General features: G+C 40.9%; 1 protein-coding gene across 12 annotated transcripts in view; it reads right to left on the bottom strand.

The window, feature by feature from the left end:
• fryl (furry homolog, like) overlaps positions 1-19,820 on the bottom strand; it is a 70,990-nt gene extending 51,170 nt beyond the window's left edge. The window contains exons 1-2 of one of the 12 annotated variants that reach the window (XM_067597623.1): positions 19,660-19,820; positions 14,586-14,654 (exon numbers count right to left, since the gene is read on the bottom strand). Coding sequence is in view for 10 of the 12 variants with exons in the window: in XM_067597617.1 (XP_067453718.1) it covers positions 5,174-5,239; positions 7,750-7,978 (295 nt within the window). In the remaining 2 variants the exon portion in view is untranslated. Of the gene's footprint in view, positions 1-866; positions 1,586-5,173; positions 5,240-7,749; positions 8,508-14,585; positions 14,655-17,624; positions 17,655-19,659 lie in introns of those variants that run through there. The other 11 variants (XM_067597624.1, XM_067597617.1, XM_067597614.1 and 8 more) reach the window with 11 other exon arrangements.
• Between the last annotated feature and the right edge of the window lie 2,027 nt (positions 19,821-21,847).

Below are 21,847 nucleotides of genomic sequence, written 5' to 3'. Positions count from 1 at the left end.
TGAGTCATGAACAGCATGTATGGTCAAGTTGCATGAGACACAGGGTTACGTACATGTTTCAGGAAATATAAAGCAATACTTCAAAGTTTCTAACATTAATGCAGGTAAAACTGGAGTGATGAATCAGCAACAGCAGCTGGACAATTCAAACGGCCGTTTGCCATACACCTATATCCATCAATACATTTCAGTGAGAATGAAGAGCTAGTGCCTTTTGGATTTCTGATGTAATGGGCTGTATGGGCAGCTAATAATAGGAGGGAAGCAGAAGACAGATCAATAGTAGGGAAACATTAGCTGCCCCAGAGGGAAGGGAGAAGAGGGTTATAAAAGTAGGAGGAAAAAAAAAAGGAGGGATGAAGATTGCATTGAGTGCTGCTGAGGGAAACAAGAGACAAGAGAGATTTGGGTGGTAAAATTAAAAAAAAAAAAAGTTGACCAAGATGTAAACAGTAATGAGAGCAGGCAGTACCATAAGAACAACAGAGAGACTACATACTTCAAGTCCACCTGTAAGTAATCTGTTATGTATCAGTAGTATCAATAGAAACATTATCTATGGGACAACCAGGGGCCAGCAGAACGATGATAAACAGGGGGGAGGAGGACTGACTCTGCTGAAGGAAGAGGTTAACTGCTGCCACCTGCATACACATCAAACAAGCCTGACTAAACCTGGACTAAACATAATCCGTCATCCTGACAACTGCATTAATAACCACTTTTCATATACAGGTAGGAGATAGGAAAGCTCAAAGCATGGATTGCATGCAAGTATGTACAGTGCTGCACGGCCCTGCTGACTGTGTGTGGTAGATAAGTCTGGTGGTATGTAAACATGTGTGCAAGCTTGGCAAGGTACTCACAGCTGCTACTCCAAGACTTGAGCAGAGATTTGATGCTGATCTCAAAGAAGACCGAATCCTGCAGGCTCAGCATGGCGGCTCTCAAAAGTTAGGCTTCACCAGAAGGCACAAATTTTACAGAGCTCCTGTCACTTTCATTTCACGAAACCCAAACATTCCACTCGTCTCGAAAATAAACACCTTCAAAAAAAAATCTTTAACGCCTCTCACACTTGCAGCTCCTCTCCCCTGACTGGAACTGAGCACTACCCTCCACAGGTGCTAGTTAAAAAGGCAGCATCCTGACCGAGTGTGAGCAGTCGCTGAGGAAAGAGACCCAAGAAGTGCTACCGGTTTGTTTCCTCTGCCACCTAGTTCAGTGAAGAGTGAAACTGCTCTGGGAGAAGAGGAGAGAGAGCATTGCCTGGCTAGAGAAGTATTCCACCCCAGCGCCCGCTGCCCACTTGCCAATCCACAGAGTCCCTCATCCCCATTTCAGCACAGAAAAATCCAGAAAGGCGAAGGACAAAACTGGGTGAGAACTTTTGCTCCTGATAGGAAGAAAACAGCAGCAGAACAGTACACGCTAAAAGTCTTAACAATGCACGGCAATATTCCCTCTCCTCCTCTCTTCCTGTGTGTGTGTGTATGTGTGTGTGTGTGTGTGTATGTGTGTGTGCCAGTCCTAGCCCGCTAGCACTGTCAGCCACCCTCCGCCTCCCCCCAGAGCTCTCTCCCTCTCCATTCGCTCGCGAGCAGCCCCTCCTCTTCCGAGCTAGCTCTTGTTCTTTTACTGATGCCTGCTCTTTTCTCTCTGAGTGAGAGAGAGCTTGTTTCAACAGCAAACAGAGGGAGGCGGGAGCAGAGTGTGGGGGTGGGTGATGTCATCAAAATGCTGCGAATGTTCCCTGGCTGTGGTTCAGCAATGCATACGCATGTCAGAGCTGCTACTGTGCTGCCTCTCCACTGGCCTATCAAGACGACACTTCCTGTAAGCTCCACGGCAATACTGATGCGTCATCCCTGACTGCAGTAGGAGGGAAAGGAAAGAATGGGAGGATAGAAGAGAGAAAGAAAAGGGAGGATAAACTGAACATGAGGGTACACGCACCACAACTAGTAGTCCTACTCCCATCTCCAACCCTAAGAAATAAAAATATCACATTCCTAAATTATATGAACTACATATCCCCATATTCAAAACAAAGTAAACTGTGCTCAAGCTTTACTCCAAAATTTTTACTGGACCAAATCATGGGACATGGACAGATGACATTGGATTATTAGTACTTCCTACCAGTTTCTAATCTCAAATCATGTCATGATAGCAATCACAGTTCATCTGTTTGCTAAACTAACCGCTCACACCCAATGGAGTCATAGGCATTACATCATTGCTCTGTCCAAAAGCTACCAGGCATAGTAGCACACAGAATGATACACAAACTCGCTACACACTGCATTAGTGAGAAAACAGCCATCTGTGTTTTCTGTGAATGTGTGAGAGAGAAACAGACATGCGCATATACACACACACACACACCTGATTCATCTGATAATTTAATCATTTGTTGATGGTAGTCTTTTCTGCCCTTGCAGAGACTTAAAAACGGATCCGCATGACATCAAGTAATTTGTAGTCAAGCGCAGGATTAAGTTTGTTAACAAAATATTTTGAAGGAACAGTACTGGGAAGGCTGCAAAAGACAAATGTTCTTTGTCTTATTTCAGTTTAGTCTTCATTTCTCTCTCGCCCTCAGTCTCTCCGCTGTCACATGCCCTCCACTACACAAGTTATGCAAAATGAGGCAGAGCTCATTGCAAACAAACAACACAAGCAGATGCTTTGTCAAGCCCTGGCTGGTGCTGCCCTGATGCAGGCTTCCACTGTGGCTTGTAATAAACAATCATAGATTCTTTACAGTCCCTTTGCACATTTGCTACAATTACATATTGCTCCATTTCATTTGATGATCTGTTTCAGTATCTTTTTGAATACAATTAAATGCAGTTTAACAATCATTAAGAGACATTTAAAAGTTACATTTTCTGGCGAATAACAATAATAATAATGCATTAAAGGAATAGTTCAACATTTTCACTCTTTTAATTTTCTTTTTTTTTTTTTAATAAATTTTTTGGTATTTTATGCCTTTTTTGGAAAGTGACAGTTGCGAGGTGGCAGGAAGTGCGGGGAGATAGAGACAGGAAAAGACACGCGACAAAGGTGCTGCTGGAATCGAACTGCACACGTTGTGGTTTGATGCATCTAACCAGTAAGCTACCAGGGTGTGCCTCTTGTCGCTTTCTTGACAAGAGTCAGATGAGAAGGTCAATACTACCACTTTCATGTCTGCCTGACATGAAGTCTTGTCGTCACTGTGAGGTTGCCAGGCAACCAGCAGAGACAGAAGGAAGTCACTGAGCCCAGCTGAGGAATAGTCCTGCACATAACCTCACATAAAACCACAACATACTTTGCTTTTTGTGTGGATAAAACAAACGAGAAGTGACATGTTAAGTGAGAGGTGCTTTTTTTCCTTCCCCCCTTGAACAAAGCCAGATCAGCTGTTATCCTCTGTTTCCAGTTTTTATGTACAGCTTAGCTAACCACCTCCTGACTGTAGTACCGGCATGCTTGTTTAGGTATACTAAAGCCTTTAGCTCAAGCTGGGCAGTAGAAGGAAGGAAGCAGTATTTGGCAGAAGCTAATCTGTATCCATTATGTTCAAAAACAGAATCAGAGTTCATATAATCACCATTATCAGCAGACCAGTTAACACACAAACATGCAGAGACCTCTGCAGGCATTGTTTTCTGTAAACCAGCTTTATTGTTTAAGGAATGCAGAGGAATAACTGACAACATCATCTCTCTGGGAGCACTGGTGTTTTGAGCTACTGTCCAACAGAGCTGACACTGAGGACTTCAAATAAGCAACATTATAACTGACTTCCTGGAAAGAAGAGCTCACTGATCAAGTAATCTCAACTAAATGCACAAACGAGGCGAATAGTTCCATTCACAAAGTGGGAGCAGTGATTGACAGCTAGTCATCCCGACTGCAGACAGTGTAAGGGAGCTGTTCTTCCCAGGAGCCCACAGGGTGGAGGATGTATTTCCTGTCCTGGCCTCTCTGAAGGGCAGTGGTGGGAACAATAATCGATAGGAGCTGTAATTCAATCCCTGACCTCCCCAGTGGTGCCTGGGCTGCAGAGGACATGCCATTTAGATCCATCACAGCAGTCTGGGTATGCAGTATGACTCTACAACCTGCACAGCTCCTCACTCCCAAACATTCCCTTGAGTTAGGAACCAGCAATTTTATACTTCCATAGTCAAGACAAACTCTGCACATTCAGATTATGGTTTTGAGCCTTTCACCTCACAAAATTTGTTAGGCTAGATTTTCAGGCTTATCTTTGTAAATAACTCCTATTACAAACCACAGTATCTTTCTCCTCTGTTCAAGCTGAGAATGAACAATCACATTTCTCAGATTTGCCTAGCAAATCAAGAGAGGCAACTCCTTTCAGCAAAGAGTCATTCTTAGGTCACAAGCATATTGCCTCTATGGAACAAGAGAGCAGAACACGAGGCAAATCTGAATTAAAACTCATCTTAACATAAGTACATAAAGGTCAGCAAGTTATTCATAGCACATCTTCAAATGAGCGGTCTTCAAGTTGTTCACTATGGAGGAGCATTTATCGGGACAGCTAGTAAAAAACAGAGGACCAACAATGACTCATAGCATTAGTCTCCCCAGCTATGACACCATTCTCCCACTAAGTGCACAGTCTGCAATGAGCTGCACCATTATGAGGTTTCTTTCACTACAGTTGGCTAACAGCTATTTAAGAAACTTGATGAATAAGTTTGTCCGGGCTGTCTGGATACACACCCTATGGACTGTTCACAGAGAAATCACATGCACATCTTTCATTACAAAAGCACAACCCACCAGTGCACACTCATGTTCAGTCACATGTTCCAAACACTCCCAAATCACAAACAGGAAATCTGCTGCACCCATTAACCAAATACTGTCCTAATCAAACCCTTCACAAAAACTCAGCTGTACATCTAGCTCCTGGGTGATGTCACTGCGTGCGAAGAAAGACAAATGGCAAAAAGAGAGGAGTAGCACCACCTTAAAAGCCAACTGAGGCTATGCCAGTTCTGCAACAGGGAGTGGTACTCAGCACTGATTAAAACGTAGAGCAAATTATCCTGAGGTATGAACAAACCATGCTACCATTTCTATACGTCTCTCCTTCCCCAAATTACTGTGGTCATCACATCACTTCTTTTATTACATAACTCACCATTGTGGCCCTTGCCACCACCAGCATGATGTAAAAAGGAGATTTTTCTAATACGGCTGATGTTTCCTAGTTGGAAAGAAAGAAAGGAAAGTTTGAAAACAATTTGCTCAATCCAGGCTGTAGAAAAGTCATCTTAGGCAAAATATTTGTAAAGCTAATAAAGGCTTCAAACCAAAGTGTGTTCAAGAAACAGCCTATCATTGTTACAGTGGGTTAGTTTAGCCAGTCTGGTCCTATTCTTAGAGGCTAGGTGAGTTGAGCAGAAGGGAGAGCTCTGTCATGCATTAGCCATGAGCAAACAGGGAGCAAGCGTGCTCTGACAGGTAACAGTGCAAAAAAGCCACACTAAGAGACTGATGACAAGTCATCACCCCACTGCTTATGCAAACTGGCTGGCCTGCACGCACACCTAATGCGTATGTGCACAAACATCTACTAAACCTTTAACTACTGTATCCATAGACACAATAGTAGACCTACTTCAGAGGATTACCATTGTCAGCACAGCTCATACCTTAGTACCAACTCTAAACTTTTGCTACAAACTCTAGCTTGGTTTTTTTTCCCCACAATATTATATTTTTGCTTATTTTTTACTACTTAATGTAGTTGTATACTGCAAATTAAGCTTACATTAAACTTAGCAAAACAATTTATACATGTCTTAGAACAGAAAAGTTCTGGATTAGAAAAGCATAAACTGCATCACAGCTTTCTGTTCAAATTCAGAGAGAATACTGCACACTTACTGTACAACTACAGAACAACACTGAGATTTTCATATATCATACAGGCTTCCTACTGCAACTTTGACAGTGGTGTTCGTATCTTACAAGGCATGTATGTCATCATTAAACAAAAAATAAACAAAAAAAATCCAGCAAAAAACACCAGCTGTGTTATGACACTCTGTTAATAATCAAATAATTATCTGACATGTGCATCACAATGCATAAAAATCACATGGTTAAATGGTGTTTATATGAAAAATAGGAGGGGGGAATAAAATTTCAGCACAGGATGCAAATGCAAATCCAAAATCCACTGTCATTTTAACTATGTCTTGGTCTTTACAAACTCCAAAAGAAAAAAAAAGGAGGGGGGTCTTTAGCTTGCTAGATGTTTACTAACTTTGTCATTTGCTGAACAGGTTACATACAGTCAGTATAGCGATGCTAGCAACAGGGTTAATGAGAGCGGTGAGACTAAATCTTACAGTAAATCTGTGGGCAGTGAAACCAAAGCGATGTCCTAAAACTAATCATTTTCTGAACATGTGTTTTACATTCACAACAAATTCTAACAAATTCTAATATAATCAAGCTGACAGTCTACTCCTGACAGCCATTGCACTGTGTTAGTACTGTCACACATATAACTGAGGGCTCCTCCAGCACCAGCTGCCACTCATTTTGGTCTAGTTGCTACTCTTAAATACTGCTGTGAAGTCACATTTTTGGGAGGTGGTGGGCCAACTATGCTGATACATGATAGACATGATGTATATCAGTGCAAGCCTCATCACCTCTTACCTTAAGTTAAATCAATCAGTAGCAACATGACCTATGTGATCTGATACAAACATAAGTACTGCTCTGTATGCTGTAAAGGAAGTTAACGTTACAAAAATGCTCAAAATTTGATTATAAAATATTTTGTATTTTGTGTAAGTAATTCAACTCCAATTATGTTGTGTTTTTACTTTCTCATTAGACTATGCATATCCAGAGCTGCTATTTATGCTAATTACACCTCCTTTTTCCTGTAACTGAAGCTGATATTGGATATTTTCTATTAACTTAGACTCTTATCATTAATATAACTAGAACTGTGGTGTCATCTGCAGGCAGCAATGTAGTCAGTCTCCATTGTTCTACATACTGTCCATTCGTATGCTTAAATATGTGAGCATAGCACAAAGCTGAGCAGACTCTTCTCTCTGAAGTATTGACAGTCAGAGAGTTTTGGAGGTTCCCTGAAGACTTGGGTGAGCCCCACTACCATATATTGGATAGAGCTAGGCCAATATGTTGGGCAACATTAGCTTATTGTAGATATATCAATCTGGGTGTATATGACAGCAGTTAAGTAATAAGCAACTGTGGTACAGAAATGCCAAGTAAGGTTGAAAGATCCATATCAAAGTTTGTTGTGTATATTATAAATTCAAGTTTTAAAAAAGCTCCTATTGGCTGATAAATTGTGATCAGAGTCTTCAAATTCCAAAATATTGGTATCAGTATCAGCCTCAAAAATTGTATTGGTCGGGCTATAATATTGAGAATTGTCAGTCAAAACAATGAAAATCATAAAAGAGGGCACTGCCCAACTCAGCATGTAAACAACATAGTGCATGTATACAGTGTATGTGTATGTTAATGTGTGCACACGAAGGGGTTGGGGATGAGGTAGAGGTAAAGCCAACATTTGCTAACATGTTAAAGCTTTAATATATGCTGAACTAAAAATGAAACCTATGAAAAGCTCCTATGAAGTGGCCTAGTTAATTAGCAGAAATGAACACAAAAATCAGTAGAGATCACTACTGCATCGTTATGCAGTTGAGTCAGTCATACCTTTGAGGCGGCTTTTGTTACTGCTGGCTGCCCTGGAGGAGCCGATCACCGGATCAACCTCCATTAACATGTCTACCGGATCCTCCTCAATTGTTTGTCCCATGGCTAGCAGGCCCAGTCGCTTCATGCGAAGAAGCCGTGGACCCGTCTCCCTGGGCAAGGCTCCCCCATGTTCAATGGGCCCCTCCCCGGAGATGACAGCTGGAACCAGGCTCTTCAGAAACTCCATGTTCAAGACTTTTTTCTGTCTTTCACTCTGGTGCGCAGTCCAAAAGCCTGTGCCATGCCATTCTCCCACACAAACTACCTGTCTGCCTCAGCTGCCCCATTTACAGACAAGCAGGCAAACAGGTGGTGCTACCTACATGCAGCACCTACAGTCACTCACCGCCAGGGCCTTTATGTGTGAGCCCTGAGATCTGCCCTTAGAGACAAGATGAGACACTAACTGACTGTTTCACGAAAGTTGTTTGTCTAGACTAACTAGTAGTGGAGAAGCTGTGTACTGCGGCTAGCTTACATGGCAGAGTGAGAAACTTCCTACGCTGCAACATTACCTGTCTGCACAGTGTGAAGCGAGAAAGCAAACAGACATGGCACTTTTTCATGGGTTGTGATGTAATTGTGAGTGGGCAGGGCTATGTTTGAGTGCCAGGCACTATCTGGGGTGCGACTAGAACATGTTCCACAGGAGATAACACAAGCCTGGGCCACCAGCCAATCACAACAGAGACGACACCAGCCACACCCTGCTAGCCTGCGTTGCTTACCAGCGAAAGAGACCGAGAGAGGAGGAAGAAGATTGACAGACACTGTGAGAAGTAGGAAGGCTTCATGGAGCTGGCTACACTTGCTCGCCTGCATTTACTGATAGCCCTTATCATAGTTGGTGTCACTTGTTAGCATTCATACACACATGAACGCTTGTTTGCTGTCTTGCTAACTCCCTCAAATAACAGTACTTCTCCCCTTGCTTTGACTTCTGCTGAGGTATTATGAAGAGAAGCAGAATGAGCAAAGTGATGGGGTCTGTGAAACGGGGTGATGACAGACTGCTGTGCTCTGCTTGGCTGCACAGCTTGTACCTGCAGCAAACTCAAACTCTTCCAAATATCCATAGATGTGGGGTAAGAGGGACTATGCTGTGCTGACTCCCATAAAAGCTCACTGAAATCATCAATTTGCTGTTCTCTGGGACTGAGTGCAAAAATTAATAGCCCATCCAAGCACAAACATAGCCAGTCCTCAGTAGCAATACAAAGCTGTAACACTGCACAAAAATTACAGATGACTGTAGCACCAGTGTGCAGCAAACTGTTAAAACACTTTTAAAATAAGCACTTTCTGCTGATTCATCATTGCCTCTGCACCACAATAACACAACTGGGCAAAACAACACAATACTTTTGTTTTCCTCCAATTAAGACTCCATTAAGCAATATTTTTGATATTAATACTGAATTGAGTGACTCAGTGTAATGTAAAAGGGCTGGTAGTACTACAGAGCCCGATGAAAAATTAAACTCAGCTTTGCAGCTTTTAACATCCGCTCTAATTTTTTGATTCTGTAGCTGTAAATAAAGCTGATGGTTGAGTCTCAGGGTTGAAAATGAAACCTTGTCACATACAACAGTCCTTTCCAGCACAAAAGGCTGGGTGCATGTTACCTGTGCTGTGCAAAACAATGGAGAGACAACATAAGCGAGACATTGGTCAAAAAAGTTGAAAAAGAAACAACTTCTTTGAATACCAGTATTGCTCTGTGGCAATTATTTTAGTTATCCATTACAACATGAGAAGCCAATAGGTTCATGACTGTGTTTCCATTGGTTTATTTTGGAATCTGTTGACCAATTGAGGCAAAAAGTTACATAATACTGGTTTAGGTTTTATAAAATGAAGCACTGTTTTAACACAAAAACTGTAAAATGAACAAGTCAGATCATGGTCCCAGTGTCAAGTACTGGTACTACAAGGTGTCAGATTTATCAAATGAAAGTTAAACAACATTTAGAAGAAGCTTTAGCACTTTGCTGTACACAATGGCAAATTATTCATGCAATGTATGGAGCTACGGGAGGGATACAATACCCACTTCCCAAAAGATACAATTCATGAAACAACGAAAAAAAATGAAGTCAACACACTGTCTATTAGTATGCTAGTGCTAACATTTCAATGTTAGATGTTCTTCCAAAAGCAGATATCTAAAGCCATTCCAGTTTGTGCTATAACAGTTATATGATAAGCCATTTGAAGTGGATAACATGATGCTTTAAGTAAGCATTAACTCTTTTCAAAGTACAATTTAATAAGAGCTTGAAGAACTATTCTCAGTTTATTCGGGTTGCATGTCCTCGTGACCAAGTAACCATCTTCTTCACAGAAAATGATTTCTCTGGGGAAAGTTTCAAAGGCGACATTGCATTGTGTGCAAGACCAGTGTGTGTGGTCAGAAACTTTTTGTGCATACACCCACTACTGCAGCGTGTGAAAATGTCAGTGAGATGATGTAACTGTTTCAGTATACAAACCATGTCAAGAGGCTGAGAGGGAAAGCAAAGGGGGGAGAAATATTCATCACTTTCTGTCTTTCCCTGTGTGATTTCTGAAAATACTATAAAAATACCTTTGCACAGTACAGTCATCTGTTTATTTCAACTATGCCTTTTGATTACATTTATCCAGCAACAAATCTAGTCTGCAGAGTAAGCACAAAGTGGAAGAATGCAGTGCAGCAGCAGTTGTGCAAAAAACTCTGCCCTCTAGAGGCCAGCTGGCAGAAAGCACACCAAGCAGCGCAAACAAATAGTTAAAAACCTACTGACAAGCCCCAAATTGCTGGGGAAAAAGAAAACACTCAGCAAGATTTGATGGCATACCACATGAACGCTGACTGGAGCTGGACTCTGGCTCACCAACGCTTTTGCAGAAAGCTGGACTCTGAAAACACGCTGTTTGTCCAAAGCTGTTAAAATTATGATTAATGGAATGCACTTACTTTTCTCCTCATATATTCATTCATATAATATTCATTTATTGGTTAATCAATTTTAAACTTTTACAATCCACAGATAAAGTAACATTAAATAGTTTATGCCCACTTATAAAAGCACAGGGTGCTTTTTTTTGTAGAGTTCTGGTGAAGACTGTAGATGCATACAGGACAGAAACTGATTTGAAGTTCAGATTTAGCATTTTGAATATCAAGACAATTTCACAACACTTCTGTAAATGGACGTGTTGTCCATTATCATTATGTGCACCAAGATCATCAAGTTACTTGCCCAACTGGTCTGTTCTAGTGTCAACAAGACAACCCAGAACTCAGTTTTCTAGACTTTTATTACAATGCCAAAGATACATAAAACTAATAATCAAGCACCAGAAAAAAAGAGGAAATGTGCTTTAAGTTAAAAAGGACAGATATTTAGGATAGTGCGAGGTTCTGAGGCCTCAACAAAGATGCAGAGAGGCTGAGGCAGCAGATCCTGGTAAGAATCACTTAATGAGTCAGAAAAAGAGAGAGAGAGAGATGACTGATGAGGCAAAGATAGCCATCACTCGGCCTGAGCACCACAATGGTCAGCGAAGGCAGCTGTGGTTTGCTGGGGCCAGGTCTGTGGTGCTGTTGAGTTAGAACAATACCCCTGTACAGGAGGCCCAGATCCCAATCAGCCCAGGAATGTGAAAGAGGAAGCTCTGGGAACAATGTGCAGCGTTCCTATGCCATACTGGGTCCCACCCGCCTCAGCCTTGTTCTGCTTCTAAGCAGGAGAAAACAGGAAAACTGGTGGGCTGGGACCCAGAAGTCAGAGTCCGTTCTGCTGTCAGCTGGGGGGCTGGACATTACACCGTCAGAACTAACCCTACTACAGTCATGTTGCTCACTCTGAGTATGCACTTATCTGACCTACTACTCCCCCGCTGGATGTCAGTAAACAGTTTGAGGTCCATGTCAGGTAAGCTGAACTTTAAAACAACGATTGCACTGCCACCTATTGGTGCAAACAGCCACCACACTATCAAGGCTGCATTCCTGCCTTCCTGTGCACAGTTAGTGCAACCTGAAATTTTGCAGCGATCTTTGCACGGGTCTATGCGATTCACCTAGTGCAACTTTACTTTTACTTTGATAAGGTTTACATAAACATATCAAAGAGGCTGTCGAGGAACAAATTCACACTCTCTGACAACTACGGTAAATGTTCAGTTGCGGTTCATTCAGAGCTCTGCTGTGTGAGGACACACTTTTCCTTTCTGTTCTGGCCTACAACATACCGTGTCCTTCCCACAGGCTCAGTGTGAGAACTGCATGTTGTTACTTTGTCCGTCTACTTGACTTTTCAGATCTGGTTTCAACAAGTTAAGCACGTAGTCTTGCATTTGCAAACTGGAACAAGAATTGCAATGTTTAACATTCAGACACTCAGACAAAGAGGTCAAGCTGGTTCTTCACAGTCCTGAATGACAGTTGTGAGGCAACCCACAGAGAACTTGGTTGTCACTGCTGAAGAATGTGAGAATGTGACCTGACCAGACCCTGCATCAAAATCATCCTCTTTTTTGTCCTGACCAATTACCATCCTGAGATGACGCTCATCTCCCAGAGGCCACACCAATACGCAGAAATAGTATTTTAAAACATTATTTAGAGGAAGACACCAGTACAGCTGAACTTTACAACATTTACCGAACCTTGCTCAAGCAGCATGACCACAGCCTTTTTACCGTTACTGTTTTAAGGATGTTGACCAGCACTACAACTGCAGCTAAAGGTTATTTTCATGGCAGAATAGTCAATAGGTTATTTTTTGTGATTAATTATCATTTAAACTGATTGCTCAGTCTAAACATGAGAACAGGTTAACTCTATAATTAGAACAATGCTAAATGCCACAAGATATTCCACCTGAGGGTTAATACACACTACACCCTCCAACACAGTACATTGCTTGATGATGCTGGACTTTGCTGCGGTAAAAGCAAAGTCACAGCTAAGCAGAAGTGCTTAACACATCTATGTGTGTTGGAATTTTTGAATTCACGTGTATAGCAGTAAGGGCCCAATTCAGCAGAAGTGGCCCAACATGTCACTTGTCCATGCAGTATGTAATTGCGTGCACACCCAAAACCAGTCTGTGATAGCATGATATTCATAAACATGAGGCAATCTTCTTCTTGTTTTTTGTGGCACGCATGCTTTTTGATCTGACACACTAAATACTTCCCTTTGACAAAAGTTTTGCTCTGTGTGCTAAGAGGGAAGTTAAATACAGAATGTTTGTTCATCAGATGTTAATTATATCATCCCATTTTCACAATGAATACTTGTTCTCTTATTCATTTGGGATTTTTTTCATGAAAACTGAAAATAATAGTCATAATGTTTACCACTTTCACATGACAGTTGTTGATTTGCTGTGACAAGGATATAGGCCAAACCAGCAGCCTCTGCTTCACCATTTTGATATTCTAAAAATATCATATACACACAAGTGTATATGATATGCCTGTAGACGGAAACTTTTTGCCTGTATGGAGATGCTTTATATCTGCAGACAAAGTAGAATTCTCCAACTTTTGACTGCAGCAAGAACAACTTTTCTTGACAGAATACAAATTAAAAGGAAACTTCACAACTGTGAATATGATGATTTCTTAAACTAGGTCACCTATGTAGTAGAGATGTGCATTTATTTCTGAACTTGGTGCCCCACGACTAGAGAAAAAGGCTGTAGATTCCCAATATCGCTCTTAGGGGGAATCCTACAAAAACCAGAATGCATTGTGCCCAGCCCCGCCCAATCCTCTACTGATGGTGTGTTTACAGGTGGTGGGTTTCCCAGCAGAACAGCCGGTTAGCAGAGACAAAGTTAGTGAGTAACATTTTATCTCTTAACTGAGGCTTACTTTCATTTACAAAACGTTTTTCCTCATTGAGTCTGGATATAACGTATCAGTGTGCAAGGATCATTTTGGACGATGAGGAACCAGGACTTTAGTGCTCAAGCTGAATACAGCCGAAAAAGTTACAGGTAGCACACAGTCGTTGATGTGCTGTTCTGTATTCAGAGTTGTTCTGTCAGAGAACAAAGTCAGGTTTACTAAAGCACTACGTAGTTTGTTGCAGCGCAGAGTTTTCAGTTCTGTCTCCATTCTCTCTGACGATCATCAGCAAGCAGGCACTAGTCGTTGCTGCAAAGCTACCCCGGCTGAAGCACCTCTCTTTCAGCTGCCGCTGCACTGTAGCTCCGGTGGTTGCTTTCTCCTCCACAGTCTGTTGTGTCCGATTCCACAGCACAATATTCGGCCTATCATGAAACTGGTTTTCTTCCAAATATGCTGATATTTTAAAGTATTTAGTCGTACAATATTTAAGTGTCTGCTTTAGACAGAGTGCTTTGGGAGATTTTACTGTCCTTGAATGCACCACTACAGAAAATGAGGAAACATAGTTTGTACTCTAAGATCTCCAAAGTCCAACCAGATGACGCATTTTGTGTCACCCAGCGGACTTTAGCAGCAGGATGAAGAGGGATATTTTATTACAGGGAAGACAGAAGAAAGTTTCATGTCATTCATATATAATTCTACCTACATTAAAACCATAGGAATCAATTTGAAAAAAAAGGTGACGTCGTCCTTAAAGTTTCTCTAAGCAGAAGGAGAAACAAATGGCAGCTAAAAATACTCTAAACTCTTCTTTGCTTCTTTCAGAATTCAGCAAAACAAAGAGATTAATCCAACACCCTGCTCATTCCCACACTACTTAGCCTGCAGTTCCTGTAAAAGCTAAACCACACCACACAACCCACTTAACCCGTGTCACGTACCTTAAGGCCATAGAGCAGGGGCTGACAGCTGAGAGAAAAGGGGAGTCCGCAATCTCACTGCACAAGAATCTGAAACAGAAAAACACATAAACCACTTCTTAGAAACACACTGGACACAAACCAATTCTGTAGTTTATCACTGCTACAAAATGTCCTCCTTTAAGCTCAACGTTAAGGCAGATCCAATTAACCTTTGACTTGTCAGAAAACTAAATATCACTAAATATTTATATCTTGGAATTTTCTTATTGAAAAAGGGAAATAACACTTTTGAATGGTAGCCTCTATGCTTTATTTCAGTCACTCAAACATTCAACAAATATAATATTTGTATGTTTTGTTCAGTGAAAGTTGGCTATGACACAGAACGCCATCCTGTGTAGCCATGAGGGCTGTAAAGGTGGAGTGCTGCTGGTGCGGTCACGGTCACAGCAAAGTGATAGGTCGACCTACTGTTGGCTTCAGCGTGGTTTGCTCTGTGCTGGGACAGGATTAAAACCTCCTCCTGAGCAGAGTAATAATCTGAAGATTACCCACTACATCCAAGAGGCAGTTACATAAGCGATCTGAGCCTCCAAAACTGTACTTTCCTGCCAGTTTATCATTATAGTGGCTGAAAATGGCTCCTTTTATAGTCAGGTAATCTCATATTCAGTCATACAATCACTGTTACAGTCTCTAGTCTCTCATTGCATAATGAAGCATATTCATATTTTTTTTCGAAAGTAAAAAAAGGGTACTGTGCATAAACGTAATCCAGTGACAGCACACTGACATCAATAAAGAAACTAAGTACGTGAGGGCTTAACTTTTAACTATTATCAAACTGCAGTCAAACAAAGGAAGGAAGAACAAGCCACTGAGTCACATAGCAGCCAGACAGAGAAGTTGAGGTGTGTGAGAACTTCTACCCCAGTACTGTGGAAAGATGGTGAGAACAGGTCAGTGTAGATATCAAGTCAAAACAAAACAAAAAATGTGACAGCAGAGAAGTAATGTCACCGCGACATACCATATCCCACTACCACGAACAAGCAAGAAAAAAAAAGAGAATTCTCAGATGCAATCACTTGCTTCTCACGCTGACAGACCTGTGAATAATACATCTGACTTCCTGTTCCAACTCAACGACTCCAAAAAACAAAAAAAAAAAAAAGTGTGACCACAGAAAAAGAGTAAGCCAAACTCTGTGCACGTCCTGAATGCTGTAACAAACACAGAAACAGACAATGCTCCTGCTCTATATTTAAAAACTGAAACACATGGGTTTCTCTGGTGGTGCTGAGAAATATCTCATATCTTAACATAGCTCACTCATTCTTTAACCAAATCAGCACATTTCCGGATCTGTGTAAGTTTATGGCGTTTAAACATTGTTCATTTTGATGTAACTGCAACACACAGGGAGGAGCTAAAGGTCAGTGGAGGAGAAACGATCTAATCAATGGTTAACTTGACTTCATCTAATATTACCCTGCAATATTAGCAGCAAGGATGCTGCAAATAGGGGGCTGATCGTCCATCCAGGAAATAGGAGATAACCCTGACAAAGACAAGATTGTCCCGTCTCATTTTGTTGTGTTCTCTTCTCTTCCCTGCCACATATCAACTTCCAGTAACCTGCAACATTTCTGTACAGTTTCCTTCAAGTTCACCCTTATACATGAATCACAGTATGCACGACGGCCGTAAACATTTAGACAACAAACTCAAGAATGTCTAATGCAATGTATCTGCTGTGTGCTGTAAAAACTTTGGTACAGCGCATAGCCAGTAAAAGGCAGTTCGCTACAGTAAATTGGACGAAGCCTATATCTGGCTCCCACCAACGCTAAATGACAGGCCTGGCCCTGTCGTAATCACTACCTCTTGAGCGGAAACATTACTAGCTTCTTCCGACCGGGAAGGGAAGTACACAAACGCCAATCTTTTTCCATGTTTTAACAGATATTCCTCTGATCTTTATCTTGCTCTAGATGACATGTATAGCCAGAAAATATGAGATATTAATGGTACAGTCGATGGATCTAAACATGGAAAAAACACTTGCGACCCAGCTAGGGCTGTCTTGAGGGCAAAGACAGGGTGGTTTCTTTGGCGAAGGCAGACCCAAACATCAATTATGCTCCAAACCCTCTCTCCCAAAGCCAAGGATAATCTTCCTCAGCAGGACTCAATTATAGGTTATTTCTAGCTAGACTCATTCTTATTGTGTGCTACATCATGCCAAGTCTCTCAATGCAATAAATGAAAAAAAAAATCCTAACCCAGGAACTCAAGGAAGCAATGTTGTGCTTTAATCTACAATGCACTGCGATGAGGAGGAGACCTTTAGACGGAGGTTAGGTAAGTGAAGGTCACAGAGATTGGCAACAGACTCCTAATTCTCAAAATAATACAACACCACCATTCATTACCTCTAAAGGCAGAAAACACACAAAATCTATTTAAAAACTCTTTTTGTCAACCACTGACTTATGTAGGTTACTATCCAGTACAAAGCAACCTAATTTACTTCACTTTTGTTTTCAACCGTTTGAGAACAACGTCATCATTTTCAAGCAGCGGATCTTTCAATCATTTATAAGCTCGTGAATATTCTTATCTTCACAGGAAGTCTTCACCGTAGCTGTGAATTTCCCACAAGCAGAGTTAAAAGGTACAGAGGAACATGCTGTTCAATCTAAAGTGCTCTACAGGTACAGTTTGTATTGGGTTCAATGCAGTGCAGCACAATTTGATGAAGACAGGTGCAAACACACAAAGGAACTGGATGGGAACAATATTCAACTAAACAAGGTTTTAAGCCACATTTATGTGCAATTCCTTAACAAATTCTTTGTTCAATTGTCCAGTTAATAATTGAGCCATGTCCAAATGCAAACACACACAAACACCTGGATCCAACTGGTCAGTCTAGGTCTAGATAAGAGGTCATCTACCATAATCTAGCAAAATACATGAACGCTGGTATTATATGACATAGAAACATCACATAGTTTTGGAAAAGGTCCATGAGGATTTCTTATAGGCGTTGACCATATGTGACCAGGTGAACTGCCAAGAGGTTAAGGGGTGGAGAAGCAGGTGCTGAAGGAAATTCACCAGCCAAGATATTTGCGCAGTCGTCAGTTCCAAGCCCATGTAAACAGAAGGACACCTTATGTTTACTTTCTGCAGATGACAACATGACAGTCAGTAGAACAAAAATATAAGTTAAGAACAGGAAAACAGTTTCAAATAACAAAACAAGTTGGAGTAAAAAAAAAGCTGCTAGTATGCCGACAGCTGATAACAGGACAGCCAAAAATTTTAACTGTGTAGTAATTCAGTAATTCATCACTGCTGTTCAAATCCTCTCAAAACAGACCTCAAAGCAGCCAAAGTTTTGATTGATAGCATTATTACATGAAAAAATTAAGAAATTGAGTTGTTATTTCTGTATTTCATAATATTTTTTGTAGTCACAACTGAACTGCTGAGTTAACAGTTAATCCTTGCAGGGGGCAGCTTAGTGAGGGGCCACTGTGGGGGCGTTTTACAGAGTTTGGTTTTTCATCCCAATACTCTTCGGTGCTATTAATGTCTTACCAGATTTAACCAAACACACTAATTCACTGGAATTATGCCCCAGATAATGACAGATAGATGGCTCTCTTCAATCTAGGGGGATTCCCTCTAGTTTGTGCGTGTAGAAGAGAATAAACTACACATCTGTACTGCTATCAGAGGCTTATCCTGGAAGGGATGAGGGGGAAGGGGTCAGCCAGTTGCACAGACTGATGGTCTATTAGGTCGGGCCTAGCACAGCATTGCAAAGTCTTCTGTATAAAATGTTTAAACTGTGTCACTACATATCAGCTTCACATCAGCAGCACTGCAGTAGCCAACTGAAACTACACTGCAGCAAAATAAAACAGAAGATGAACGTACATGAAATTAGTGTCACCTTCTTTCTAACAGTGCCGCATGAATACACAGGTGTATCTGCTGAACTGGTGTAACCTATCTTTTTCCAGCAAATCTGCAAAACAAAGTTGTCGTTGCTGAGCGTGGTCCACCCTCATGTGGGCCCATGAGTGAAGACAAACTGACTTTTCTTCTGTCACTCAGCCTTCCTCTGAAATAGTTTGGCCATCTCCACCTCCAGCAGACTGACCAGATTCCTCTCTGTCTGTATCCCAGTGTTACTGCTTGGGTCTCTACAGAAAACAAATGCTTCATTGTATGACTGATACACTCTGAACGGGGAGAATGAAGTCCTCCAAGGAATGTTGGATGCAAGGCTGACAGTTCTCTCACTGTTGTGCCAATGCATAAGAAACTACCATGCTTGGGCATGTTATGGCTTAGTCCCTTCAAACACACCATTTTTTTTTATTAAGTGTGACCTCTCACAAACAAAAAAGTTCTACATTTAATGTAAAACCGCTGCATTATTCAACTGTTATATGTCCCAGATAAATACAGTGCATTCAAAAACACTAAGCTCACTGAGTTCTGCGTGTGTGCATGGTTATTTTGACATTGCGGATAAACATACTTGACAATTTTGCTAATTATGTTGTTGTCTGACGCGTATAGTTTTACTAACAAGACAAAAACTATGTCCAAAAAAGGAGAACTAACACTGGACATGTTAAGACTGGCAAATAGCATCTACTAAAGGTAACGTTAACGGTAGCTTTTAGTTAGCAACTAGCCTGGTGTTGATGCTGTACCGAGCAAACTGCTAATGTTGAGGAAGAGGCCAGTTGTCAACTATAAGTTACAGTTCAACATGCTAAGATGAGAGCAATGTTAACTGTCTGGCAACGATAAAACTGATGACAAACGGAAGCTGAACGGTTTAACTTGCAAGGTAGCTAGGCGATTAACTCACAGTAGCAGAGGAGCCAAACTCCTTCTTTAGCATGCTACGGCAGCCAATTTTGATACCACAGTTGGAAAGCTAACGTTAACCTCAACAAGAAAGTAAATCACGGAACTTGACCTAAGCCAACGTTAACTTACATTAGGTAGCAACCGCCGTGTCCGCAACGACATAAATATTCGTTAAACTGACGTTACTCACAACTTTTTTGTCTCCTCTCCCTTTAGTTGAGCTAGTGGGTAGCTAGCTTGCAGACGTTCTTCTCATTTGCCGAACAAGCTTCAGCGTCCTGGCCCTCCTCCATGGGAAGGATTTGCGTAGTGGTGTGATTTTTTTTCTCGGTCTGTTTCGTGTTGGGGAGAGCTCCACTGTCAGAGCAAACGGCAGCCTGATTGTCCCGCCCTCCTTGCTTAGGATTGGCTGTGGTGGTGTACGCCTACATAAAATATAGCTTTCTATTTCACCAAATACGTGGCAATCCCGAAAAATCGACCTGTTGATTGGATGACGTCTTTAAATGCACTTTTTTTATTCACCGGCGTACACCGAAACTTACACAGGTAGGCGGGTATGTCAGGGCCGCACGCTGCAGTTGTACACCGAGTATAGAGACTGTAGAGTACACCACTATGTTTTGTGTGTAGGCTACATCTCACTCAGCTCAAATAACTACTACTAATGAGGCGATAATTATTTGAGCTCGACGTGGAAACACCAAACTGTTAACACTGCTAAAAGATGGTGGAAAACTAACTCTGAAAGGCCCCCTTCACTCAAAAATGTGTTTCGCTTTTTGTTACTTAAGTTGGATGTTTGGGCTTCACTGTGCAGAATGATGTATGTGCAGAGTTTGTTTTCTCATTCATCTGCTGAAAGTGGAAAGTTTCTCTGTGCTCACTAAAAATCTGATTTTAAGGGTTGGGCCTACGAGCAGGATTTGTGACATCACAAATAGTTTTGAAGACAATACTTGAAGCCTCCAGTGCACAAACACTGACAATAGACTTTCAGTGAAGTAGGAGACATTTTGTGTCCAGCAGTTAAACTTTTTTAAATGAAATACATTTGCATATTTATAGATTATGGGATTTTTAATGAGGGAGAAGGAGCAGACGCCATTTTAAGAATTTTAAAGTGACAATTATACCTCTTTTTTTTGGTGACATTCCATATCAGACACACATTATTGTTCCAAGCAGTGTATTTTTATGTCTTAATACATGTCTGGAGAGGATCTTTAAGTTCACTATGACATTTACAAAGAGAAAATACTTATAGTTAATTTAGCACTTAAAATGGTTTATAACATATTATAATAAAGTTGTAAGCAAATATAAAAAAACTTATGAGTGATGCATCCATGTCATGTAATATACTGTATAATATGATTACAGCTGTATACACTGTGTTATCAATCATTCAATTTCAAAGGGGCTTTATTGGCATGGGAAAAATAAGTTAACATTGCTAAAGCAAAACAGAATGTAGTCAAATATACAAATAAGGATAGGTCAAATTAACTTAAGATTACAAACAAGAATTGTGATTTTGCTGTTAAAAATATACAGATAAGTAAAGATAACTTACAATAAAATAGGGAAATCTATTTAAATGTATTTAAGGATGTGTGTTTCTTCATAATGACCATCAAACAATAGAGACCAGAGCCGAAGTATCAAAATTTAACAGAATTTATTTTCTTGTACAAGATGGAGCGTTTCGCAGGATGAGGTTCCAAAGAAACAGGCTCTCAGTGGAGCACTTATAACAGGGTTTTATACACCTTAAATGGGTGTTAAAGTTATTTTTTTAATCTATCAAATACAGACTTATAGATAACGTCATGTCTGTTTTCAGTTCTCCTGTCCAGGAGGATCTTGCCCAACTGACCCCCAGATGACGTGTCTCACCCTGTCTCCAATGAATTTTAATTTCTACATCTTCCTCTTTACAAATATAATGCTGAACTTCCTTTAACCTCAGCTGATGAGTCGGCTGATGTTGCAGAGTTGTAGTACAAGACAGGAATAATTCATCATGATCTAGGTAAAATAATAACACACATACACCTTGTCTCTCTGTTTGTTATACTGTCTGTCTTGCTTTGTCTTTCGTGTAAGAATCATGTGTAGTGCATCTTCATGTTTTGGTGACCCGAAGACAATTTTCCATCCTGGTGGACAGTAAAGATATACATATGGGTAGTTGACAAATATGCAGTAAAAATGCTTTTTTTGTAAAACACCATTTTTTGAAGAAAAAAATACATATATTCACGTAGTGTGAAATCTATTATTTGAGAAAATATAAAGGGTCACTAACTTTGTCAATTCTTTCAGTTTTTTTCCCCACTGAACTGCACTGTAAATGTGTCCGATGGTGTGACCAA

Source organism: Thunnus thynnus, chromosome 8 (genome assembly GCF_963924715.1).
Source record: "Thunnus thynnus chromosome 8, fThuThy2.1, whole genome shotgun sequence".
Lineage (NCBI taxonomy): Eukaryota > Metazoa > Chordata > Actinopteri > Scombriformes > Scombridae > Thunnus > Thunnus thynnus.
This window is presented reverse-complemented; position numbering and strand designations above follow the sequence as displayed.